This window comes from Hippichthys cyanospilos, chromosome 1 (assembly GCF_059441005.1).
Source record: "Hippichthys cyanospilos isolate Australia breed blue-spotted pipefish chromosome 1, RoL_Hcya_1.0, whole genome shotgun sequence".
Taxonomy (NCBI): Eukaryota; Metazoa; Chordata; class Actinopteri; order Syngnathiformes; family Syngnathidae; genus Hippichthys; species Hippichthys cyanospilos.
The window spans coordinates 13,044,816-13,057,141 of record NC_142369.1 but is presented as its reverse complement, the minus strand read 5'-3'; the positions used below and the strand labels follow the sequence as shown (position 1 = coordinate 13,057,141).

At 38.4% G+C, this 12,326-nt stretch overlaps 1 protein-coding gene across 4 annotated transcripts in view; it reads right to left on the bottom strand.

Moving 5' to 3' along the window:
• Positions 1-12,326, bottom strand: part of adamts3 (ADAM metallopeptidase with thrombospondin type 1 motif, 3) — a 108,317-nt gene that overhangs the window by 60,769 nt on the left and 35,222 nt on the right. For all 4 annotated transcript variants that reach the window (XM_088429010.1, XM_088429018.1, XM_088429027.1 and 1 more), the window contains exon 5: positions 2,217-2,413. In XM_088429010.1, coding sequence (XP_088285136.1) covers positions 2,217-2,413 — 197 coding nt within the window. The remainder of the gene's footprint in view (positions 1-2,216; positions 2,414-12,326) is intronic.

The window sequence follows — 12,326 nt, the reverse complement described above, 5'->3', positions numbered from 1 at the left end:
TTGGTGACCCCTGGCCTATAGCATATGTGTGCGTGCCTGCGTTTGCAATCTTCTCAAGACCCTCAAGAAACGGTGGGTGAATGTGGGCTTTGTTAAGGCTTCCAATTATCATCGCTAGTAGAATTGTTGCTGAAGAACAAGCTTCCTGATTCCAGTGCCGAAGCATTCCGCCAACGACGTGAGAATACCTCTTAAGGAAATAACATTGGTCATCCGCCTTCAGCCAAGCTTCCTCCTGATGAGTTCACACATGAAACGCAATTACAGGCGTTCCACAATCACAAAAGCCACAATTACCTTAAATGCGTCACACAGGCACATGTACTGTAAGTACCCTGGTGAAAAATCATCAGAACTCTTTTAAGAAGTGCCTGGGGAAGAAAAAAAAAGATATATAGTCCTTGACACCGGCTTCATCATTTGACCAAGAATGTTTTAAAAGTAAAGTGCAAGTGAAGGTTTAAAAAATAAAAAATATATTGAGTGCATAAGTCATTGCAGGATGCACGAAGAAGTCTTAAGGAGCCATGTCCAAAATTGAACGGGAACTCATTTTGCTTTGAATAAGATTAAATCCTACTATGGCTTCCCCACGAGAACGTGAGACAAAAAAAAAAAGGCCTCTGACACCAGGTTCACTGATAAACAGCAAATTCTTTGGACATTTTCATCATTTCAGGACGCACAAAAAAGTGAGAAGGACCCATGCCCAAACAATGAATCTGGGATTTTGGTCTTTTTCGGACAATTCCTCCAAGCTAAGTTGCCCAAATGACTCCCCTGAGACAGTAGGAAAAAATGAAAGAATTAAAATAAAAAACTGAAATACTGAAATACAACCGGTTGCAGAATAAAAGTCTCACACAGTTCTGAATCATCCCATTAGTTTTCTTCAAAAGGTGTTTTGGTGATCTAGTTTTTCCTTTACTTTAATGATTATTCATTAGAATATTTAGACTGTGATATGACCTGTTGTGACTGATTTGTTCTGTTTCAATGCAGTTGCTATGGTCCTTTGGTTTTCGTTCTTATGTCCTTTATAAAAATGATGACAGTATTTAAGCTACAGTTTTCAGTGACAGTCTGTCCAACTCTCAAGCTGTCAAGTCAATGTCTTATCTGGTTACCACATTTGGTTTAATTTAGTTTAATTTCTTTCTGAGTTTAGTTTCCGAGTCTAGTGTTCCGAGACTAGGTGCTCACCGCACTCGCGCGCAGACGCACGCACAAACACACTCAGACACATAGGGGGTCCTCGGGTTACGGTCTCGACTTACAGTGCGATGTTTTGAGGTTACGAATGCGCGCAGTAAACAACTGGCCAACACCATGGAAGTGAAATTGGATATTATTAAAAACGTCAACGAACAAGTTGTTGCGCGCAAGAGAGACCATTTGAGTGCCATGGTCCGTTTTTTGGGTTTTGAGATGTAACAATGCTTGAGATCGACCCTGCCTCCCCGCTGCCAATCTTGTTGACAGAATGACTTGCGCATACTCGCTGGGGTGAAAATGGCTGCTCGCTGTTTCCGGTTGCATGGCCCTTCAAAACAAGAGTTGTCTACAAAATAAAATATGCTGAAAGATATATATATATATATATATATATATATATATATATATATATATATATATATATATATATATATATATATATATATATATAAAATGCATATATATATATATATATATATATATATATATATATATATATATATATATATATATGCATTTTTCCCTAGTTAATGAAACGGATAAAGCAATTAAACTTCTATTTAAAAAAAATCCATTTTCTTCTAAAACAAGTGTTTGAAAAAAAAGTATTGCAATGTATTGATGTAAAGTTTTTGCACTTCAAGGGGATGAGTCTTCCCAATGCCTGAATTAGGATGGTCACGGCGGCTAATCTTTGCAAGCAGACAGGACGGCGGCAGCACGGCATGGCCACTTCCTGCTGAGCTCTGCAAAGAAAAACGCGTGTCTTCGCAGCATGCCTTCACACACTAAACACCCCCCCTGCTGTGTGCATGTGTTATGTGTGTGTTTGTGTGGTGCATGCGAGTGTGTGCATGCGTGTATCCCGACATCAAGTGTGGCTCAGTGCATCCCGGTATGCTGAGGCCCACAATCCATGCCGTGCACGGTCATCATTTCAACATGAACGACGATTTGCAAACTTTTACGCTTCTTTAGGAAATGTCGAGATATGCACTTACAATATTCATGAGTGTGAGGAGGTAATTCTGAACATGTTCCTTCCCGTGGAATCGAACCACCGAGTCGTCCACTCCCAGCAGGACTTCGATGTTGTAGTCGTTCTCGCCGGCGTCGCGCCGTCTGCGCTGCTGGACCGTCTCATTGATCTGCCTGGCGACTGTGTCCAGAGTCTCCGGAACATCTGGCAAATCTGCTTCTGTATGTATTGAAAAATAATAATACATTTATTAGCTGTCCGTCTAAATTTTCAGCAACGTCACTAAATTACTTCACAAAACCTTCATTTTTTTTGGACAAAATTGATCCTGGTCATCTAAAAATGGATATGAAAACATTTTGAAATATTTCTATTTTAAATTTTGTTTTTTTTAGAAAAGTAATGAGGTGACCACTATGCTAAGTGGGGTGGTGTTTTAGCACCCTCTATTGACCAGCTGTGATTGGCAGACACACAGATTTCTTGAAACAATTACAGTAAAAGTATTGTTTGAGCAACAAAAAAAAAACCCTAAAAATTGCGTAAATATGACAAATTTGTCCACATAATGTGATCCAATTGTTTTGCTGTACCATCCACGGATTCCTAAAAATAAAAAAAAAAAACATATTTTTACATATACAGGTATGTGAATTTTCTATTTTTAAAAATATCGTACTTTCCTTCCCTTGTCTTTTGATTACGTTAAATATTTTTGTCAAAGTACTTCATTTAAATAAATAATTTAAAAAAAAGTTCACTCATTGTGGCCAAAAATGGTCAAGATGGCAGCAGTATGTTTTGCAGAATTCTTTCGCTCCAGCTTTGCATTTGATGCCTTATGGTTTGCTTTTATTTAATATAAAGTATCTCGTTAAAAATAATAAATATTGACCGTGGCCAATATTAGTTAAGGCAGAAGCAATTTTTTGTAAGATTTGTCAAAAAAAAATCAAAACCAAAAAAAAAACATACTTTCATTCCAATGTGATATTAAATGTACCACGTTACAAACTTAAACAATATAAAGTACCTTATTTGAGAAAAAATTCGCTCACTGTGGCCAAAACTTGTCATTCCATGCTATCAATGACAGAACATGAGACCAAATTCAAAACCAAATCTTTTAAAACTTTTATGACTACAGTAATACGCTGACATTAGTGCCTTGGTAGGCTTTTATTTTGAAGTTGTTCCCAACAGCATGTCACGACCTAACAAAGTCACTAGGAAGCTGAAATTTCACCTAGATGGTGACATTTCAAAGTTCCAAATGGCATGACCACTTACTTATCACACCACCAGCATGGCTAAAATACTTTGTGAATGATATGGAAGAAAAATGACCCCCACTAAAAAAACAACACCCATAATAAGACTGAGCCTTCATAAAGTGTTTCTGTTGTCTTCTGCTGTTGATGGTAGGGAGGTTCTGCGCTCTCTCCTCGGTGGTTGGGTTGGGTTGGGATAACCACTAGCTGGTGTTCTAGCTGGTGGGGAGCATTCATTAAAAGTTTTTGCATTAAAACCACATGGACAAGTGCACTTTTATCACTCACAGTGGGGCCTTCGCTCTTTGGAGGCCTTATTATTTCGCTTCATGTTGCGCTTGCCTTGGGCCCCTTTCTGAATAAATATGTTTAGTCAAATTAATCACTGCCGGACGGCCCTCAGCTCATTCATCCTCCAAAGTGAAGGACTGCAACCAGGCAGAACAATGAACAAATACCATCCATTTTCTAACAACTAACAGCAGTGAAACGCATATTATCATTTATTCTTATGGTAGCAGCGACAGCAAAGATGGAAAAGGTGATGATGATCCCATAGATGATGGAATGGGATTCAGTGTACATGATTTATGATCAAAGATATCTCTGTCCTAGCTGCTCAGGAAAATAGGGCTACAAGTGTGTGTCCCAAAAGTCACTATACAATTCTTTAGGGCTGGGGAAAAAAAGTTGACCAAGTCAGGTCAAGCTTCCATTTAAAAATAGTTTGACTAAAATCTCAACCTCCTAGAAGCTCCATTAGAACCATGTTTGTAGCACCTTGTTCTACACCATTGCTTCTCGATTATATTTTGCTAAGCCCCCCTCAGGAAAGACAAAACTTTCCGCGCCCCTTTCACTCGACACAAAAGCCTTAAATAAGATTATCATCTATAAAAATTGTGTAAGTATACCTAAACCTGTATCCTTTTTAACAAAGAAAAGCAATTTAAATCAACTTTCAACAACTGTTAATTATTTTTTTACATTGTTGCTACGGGTTATGGTTGAGTCTAAAACAGAAAAAAAGTATAAAAAAAAAAAGATGAACATTTTCATTTTAATGCAGTTACACTTCACATGACAAATAACCTGAAATTTGTCATGCCTCATCTGTAAGTACTTTTAAATACACTATTACACATGTAATGCATATATACCATTATGTAGATGTGAACTAAATGGTGTTTATTGACCCTTAAATGGTAATCGCGAGTGTGCTAATGCTAATTGCAAATGCAAACTGCTTAGCACAGGCAGGCTTTGTTTTGTGTCTAGTCATTTTTGTAGAAATTATAGCCATACCTACTCACGTTCGGCTTTAGTAATTAAAAAAATAAAAAATGAAAATGAATAATTTTTGTTGATAATCGCTTCCAAAAAGATTTAATAGTGACTTCTCATGTTTGGTAAAATTGCCACTCTGCAAGATCTGTTTCTTTCCCTGACTGTAGTTCACAGAGCTCCAATAGGTAGTACAATTTATGCAGTCTGTGGGACGTTGCTCATAACTTCTTGACAGACACAGCGCAAAGCCTGCCACCACCACTACTGATAAAAACACAGAACCCGAAGAGCAGAAGTCTGCAATTTAGCATCAACAAAAGCTCAATTGAATGCTTCAGAAAGCAATAAAGCTTTACTCGGACCCACTTTAGGTTGTTGGGCATCACAATTTCTCACTTAAAGCCTTTAAAGGTGAAGTGGCTTTATCTTTTTGAAGCGTTTGCTGACTCAAGCTTTTGTTGATCCTCCGCATAGACTTCCCCTGGCTTTGCGCAAACGCCCGCCCTTTGTGTTCAGAGTTTTCGCCAGCGGTTAGTATCAAATTGAACTCGGCATTGAAGCGGCGTCGGTCAAGAGGCGTCTCAAACTGCGGCCGAAATGCAGTCGGAGAAAGTACAACTAGAAACTTACAACTAGAGATAGAAAGATCTTTTATTGCCATTACACCTGCGCAAGTACAAGTGAACCAAATTCACTTAAACGGGCTCAAACACAAAGTACAACAATACATATTTATAGTTACACTTATAAATATACACAGCATGAACACGCGTGTGCATGCATGGGTGTGAGTTTGTTTCAGACTTGAATAAATGATCTCCAGTATAGTTATTGGCGTCACACGTGGATGTTCCCTTGCGGTTACATAAGAGGGAAAAATCAGATTTGGCTTCAGAGTGTGCCTCTCTGGCTGAGTCTGATATGAAAATAAAGTGTATTATTGGAGCTGACAGTATTGGGTCTGGCTGGTAGTGTACTGTGAAACCAATCACACTCATCCAAGTGATGGAAGTGGCCACGCATACTTAGCGGTTCACTAAAACCACTTAGCTTTTCATGCCATCAAACCCTCCATTGACTCTTTACAACACGAGTCATTTCAAATATTACTCCAATTGTGATACGACGCAATTAACCTATTTAATAGCAATGCATTTGTATTTCAATTATGATTTGATAGGATTCACTTCAACCCATTTAAAAGCCGTACTTATACTGAATTTCATTTCTAATATTATAGTAATATTTATATAATAATAATATTCATTTCAAATACAACACTTTACATATACTCCTCTTACAATAGGATATGATACGCTGTAAATACAATCGGATGAAGTTAATTTCAGTTGTACATTACACTGGATTACCTGGAGATACCCCGCTCAATGTATAGTGAATAACCAGAAATAATGGATAGCCACTGAAAAGCATTGCAAAAAAAAAAATAATAATAATAATAATAAAGTCTTTAAAAACTGGGGTGCATAACAATACATGATAAGAAAAAAACAATCTGTGAATATACGATTCCTCTAGTGCCAGACTATATGCGGGATACCCTGTAAATTGCATATTTGTTACATACCTCCAAATACAATTTAAATATATGTATACTAAAAATATGTAGACTAAAAATATTGAGTAGTTTTGATATTTGGTAATCGCACAGAAAATGTAAATACATCAAAGTTCTGTTATAGTGGCTTCACCCCATCATGGACTTTTGCTCATGACCATAACAATCACTAGTTCATTTGCAAAATGTCTTTCTTTTATGTCAGACCAGGGAAAAAAAAACTACAATTTTATTTATTTATTTATATATTAAAAAAAAAAAAAATCAACCTCTCCTCCAAGGATTTTCATGTATGACCATACCTATAGCAGGTTTACATTGCTTTTTTTCTTGATATTTGTCCTCCTTCTAAGTGAGACTAGACAAAAAAATCTTGATTTTAGGTTTTTCTTTAAAAAGAAGAAACAAAACCCAGCACCCCAAAATTCAATCTCCACTCCACGGATTTCAGTTACTTGGGGTATGGTGGTCTTTAAGGAACAAAAGAGTGAGTTGTCATGCGATAGATTTGCGGCATAAATCCCAGCAGAGTCAACTTTTCTTTTTTTCCAGAGATGCTCCACGGCGCAGACAGTGCTCCTGATTGAGCGGTGGAGGAGAGCTAAAATAAACAGGGAAGAAACGGCCGCCGGCTCGTCCGCGGACCCGACTCCTACAGGCTGGGGACTGTGGCCTGCATTCCTGCCCTCCGCCGCTCCCACCGTGACACTGGCATTCTTGTGCACATTCCCCCCACCCCGAAACACCCTCCCACCACCACCACCACCCTCAAGAGTAAACAGGCTACTTCAAAGGCACAGGACTTCCCCTCAGTAGTGCCGTTTTAAGACCGCTAGTGTGCATCGGGTCCACGGCCCAGTCCCCGGAGACCCCTGCCGCGCGGTAGACGAGGAGGCTAAGGGGTGGTTGGAGCTGAGGAGTGGAGGGGGCTCACACGTGGCACTGCCGGGCAAGGTGGCGACAAGGCCGGCCAGCGCTGCCGCAGGCTAAAAATGGCAGCCGAGCTGGCGACAGGCGCGAGTGGAGTGGAAATCTACTGTGTCCGTCCGTCGGTGTCAAACGCTCATTTATTCATGCGCCATTCCCCCAGAGATTACATAGAAAAATTTGAAAAAAAAAAAAAAAAAGAGTGACCTGTAGGCTATTTGTTAAATACTTCACAGTGATGGGTAGTAGCCAAGTTTAAATACTTTGTTACTTACAGTAAGTAATTTTGGCATGTATCGGCACTTAGCATGAGGAATTTTTTTTAAATTTTTCCTCCCTATATTTGAAGGCAGATATCTGTACTTTTGACGCCTCAGTTTGTTACTTTTTTACCCTTTGGGGATATATAGAAATATTTGAAAAAAAAAAAAAGGGTGACCTGTATTTGTTAAATACCTCACAGTGATGGGTAGTAGCCAAGTTTAAAGACTTTGTTACTCTACTTGCAGTAAGTAATTTTGGCATGTACCGGCACTTAGCATTAGGATTGTTTTATTTTTCCTCCCTATATTTGAAGGCAGATAAGGACCAGGACAAGATAAGGACAAGGCAGGTTAAGAACCAGTGTTCTGGACAAAGCTTCTGATTTTCAAAAATCTAATCAGATTAAACATGTATTTTTTCACTCGGGATGTTACTGAGTTCCAAACATGAGCAAATATTTGGAAACATTATATTGATAGCATCAAATATTGGGCTAATGATAGTTAGCACTTGATTAAAAAAAAAGTGCTTTTCTAACTTGACCTTTCTTGCAGACATTTACAGTGTTGCAATGGCAGCTGGCAGCAAGGGAGAAAACCTCCCCCAAAAACAAGGGATCTCACAAATTTGGGATCATTTCCAATTAAAAACAACAATAAAATAATGTTCAATTATTGTAAAGTGGAAAACACATATCCCAGCAAAACACACATGGGCAATGCTATTTGTGTACCTAACAACACTGATATAGTAGTGAGTGGGCTTTCATTAAAGACCACATTAGCACATGGAGCTTCCCATAATAAAGGAAAGAAATTCCCCTCAAGCACTAGCATTGTATTTTCTGAGAATATAAACTGTCACTGTAAACAATCTGGAGTGATTCAGATTTTAGGTGTTCACATTTTAAGGAGGAAGCACAAAATGTGCCATGTTAGTGACCTCATACGAGTGGTGGCGTGACTTAATAAGTGACTTAATGTACGTATAACATTATATAATGTACATATAAGATTATTAATGTGAACTAAATGGTCTTCATTGTTAGTTGACCTGAAATGGTAATTGCTAGCCCGTCAATGCTAATTGCAATTAGCGCAAAGTTCTACTTTTGTGCTGTGTTCCTAAGTGGGGTAGATGCTGGGAGTGGTACAAAGGGACTTCCAGCATGCAGGCCATTACATGGCTGCTCCCAACACTCAGAATAAAAGCATAAATGCTTTCAAGTGTTCCCTTTACATCTGCAGCATTGTTCTATATATAAATATACATCAAATGATAATGAAGTGCATTCACAGTCTTGCCTTCATCTGACAAAGTGGGCCAAAGACAAACTAAAGGAGAATTCAAATACAAAGTAAAGTTTGTACTCTCACAGCAGGGAAATTTTCTTTCACCACTCAAAGCTAATAAGATTTGAAGAATATGTTATGAGATATGAACTATATGTAAAAATCTACTCCAATTATGAAATGCTTAAAAGATACAGTTTGAAAACTGTGGTGTTAAAGTACATTGAGTTATGAATCACTACAATGCTGATGATACAATGTAATATGTTTATAGTACAATTAGCATGCAATCTAATCCAATCTTAATATGATCTAATTCAATCCTGATACAACATTCTGTAGATTCAAATTGATATTCACATTGATGAATCAATGTGGTAAAAATTATATTTAAATTCTGACGGGTTTCAATCAAATTGAAAAGGCTTATTTGCAATGACACTCCAGCCAGGCAGAGGGCCAAATGCAGCCCATGGTCTATGACTCTATGTCATGAAATTGAACATTAAGCAAACAGCCTGCCTTAAAAAGGAATATCTAAGTTGCAACAATCACATATCCAGGTTCAAAGATAATAAATTTCAGCCGTTATATTACATTTGAACAACTGTTGTATTTGTACTTTCGCTTGGAATTATACATAGGACATCTTTTTACCTGATTGTGACTTCATAGCGATGATATTGCATTGGAGCTGCTGATAAGTTAAAAAAAAACGGTGGAACTAGCACATCAAAGACAGATTGCGGCACATGAACAAATCAAATGCAAAAGTGAAGCTTTTAGCTACAACACCCATGTTGTAGCTCATCAACTTTTTTTTATAAAAAGTCAAAAAGCATCCACATTTGATAAGTTCCCTGCAAATACACAATAGTAACAATCAAACTACTCTGCGCGGCACACACAATTAACATTAGTTCTTATTGTTTCCATGCGGTAACATACTGTAAAAGCTTGATTATGCACTCACAATGACGGTGATGTCGCCCTCGCCAGGAACATAAAGCAAAGGATAATTGCGGAAGATTTTTCTGAACATAAGCCATTCTTTTCCCCCCGTGAAAACGAACAGTGGCGGCATCAGCAACAAGGGGTTAATTACGTGCCATGCCACAACAACGGAAAAGATGCTTGACTGGGACATTTTACGTGGCATCTACTCCAACTACAGCAGCTTTATGGCAGCATTTTAAAGTGCGCTTGCCCAAAGCACACTAAACAAGCTCCAAAATTGAAGCCAACACTCACACTCCCACGGGGCCACCCGCTCTTGGATCGCTAATGAGATCAGCATATTAGCTGATTCGCCAGAAAAAGAAAATTAAAAATAAATAAACCCAAGAGACTCTCAGGGGAAAAAAATGTTACTATTAACTTAATTGCACCTGTAAAAAGACTCTTCTGGATACATTAACAGGGAATAAAACATGCTGCACCTTGACACGGTAGTCGAGAGGGCTACTTGGTTAATGCTGATGGGAATCCAAAGCTATTTAGTTTCTTAATGATCTTATTTTATATTCGTACATGCACAGAGTACAGTGCAGGAATAACAGATTGAAGCTATTGCCGAAGGATGCTCCGCACGCCAACGTAGATTGCTAACAAATACAGCGTACTAACATTTAAGTTTCTTTTTTGCGCGTGAGTAACATGATGTTTTTTTTTAATTACGATGCGATACAACTCAGCCTTTTGGAATACAGTAGGATGCAGTACACTACTATTAGGATCAGAAACGATAGTACACGTTTCGATTTGTTGCAGTACACTGATTAAGATCAGAAATGATACGATGTTTCAATTTGATGACAAGTCCAGTTAGAATGAACACAGCGATGTAAGCAACTCTAAGCAAAGCAAAACATTCAGATTGACATTTACGATTTGACACGATGGGTAGAGGTGTCAAAATAACAGATTGTGATCAATTAATTGCAGTTATGGTCAAAGCATCATCTGTTTTTCATCATGTTAGTGTCAACTTTATGGTTAGATCCTTTATTATGCATCGGGATTTTTGTGCTTGTGTGGATGGGGGTTGGAAAACAAAAAGTCAATCACACCCTGAAGTAGACACCGTTAGGCTGTCTTCGTGTATGGCACAATTTGATAGCCTTGTGAGAGGTGTCCGTCAGATAAACGGTAGATTTAACTTTACAGAATGCCAAGATGGCACCTTTCATAAGGCTTGAGTAAGTTTAGCCTACCACATAAAGGCAAAGCACATAGCTGCAACTGCACTAGCTACAAAAACGCTAACGTAGCAAGCCTAAGCCTTTTGGCCGAACTGAACTTAAGGAAACCCAGCGTTTGACAAATTCTGTGACGGACAGGACGGCTGATGTTTTATTTTTATTTTCTAATTATTTAGCAAATGACAAAAGAATATGGCACAATTCCTTCCGATGGTTGAAACAAAAGGTTGCAGCCAGCACTTGGGACTAGTCTCAAATACAGCAGAAGGTCAGTGGTTACAACTTCATCTATTAAAGACAATAAGAGATCAATTGTCACTTTTGTTGTTGTACATATATTAATCTTTTGATCTGCCGCATAAACACAATGTATCTGAATTAAAATAGAGGGGCTTGTTAAAAATCTTAGTGTCATTAAAAAGTAATCTCACTTTAGAGATTGGAGCAATTAATTACAGTTGTAATGAATTAATCTAGATGTTTAAATTTATTGATCCACTAACAATAAAATCTAATTATGTTTCTGAAAAATGCCGTGAAATAGCACCATGCAAATAAAATGCATTCTTTCTAGCTATTTGTTTTTCCAATCATCCTAATTAGGCGCCTACAGTATGTGAGCTGGAGCCTATCCCACACATTTAGCGAGAGATGGGGTACACCCCGGATGAGGCTGGATGAATTTGGGGGTGGATCTGCATTTGACAACGCTGCAGCTCATGATGGCTATAGTGTTAAAACAACCATTATGTGGTGCACTGATTCACTAAAAGCTGCTATTTTCTTGTCTGGCACTGGCACTTTGTACAGTATAATTCATCAATAAATGAGATCTTGCCTCTTACAGACTGATTCTATCTTATTGCAGATGATAGAAAGAAAGTATATATATTTCTTAAAACACAGACAACAATCCGATTGCAAAGAATCCTAGTCCTATGATGTATTCCTCCCTTTTGGATGCCTGTAATGACTCAAGTATAACATGCTAGGCGTTAGCATGTTTCAAGAGGGAAACGAGATGCCCCGTCGCCCCCAAATGGCGTAACTGTATCTATACGACAAAAAATTTGATACTCCAAGGTTTCATCCCCCCCCTCCCCAAAAAACTGTCCATTTTTGCTAATTCAACAGCTTCCTGTTATCTCAAAGCTATTAATTTCTCTCTTTTTGTTTCATTGACATCCAAGTTGCCTAGGGTGTTTTGGAACCACTAGCAAGCCTCGGCGCAGGACAACGCTAGGCCTTGTTGCCGCGCCTCGGCTGCACAACACGCGGCCAAACTTAGGCCTCATTCATGGCCAGGGTGCG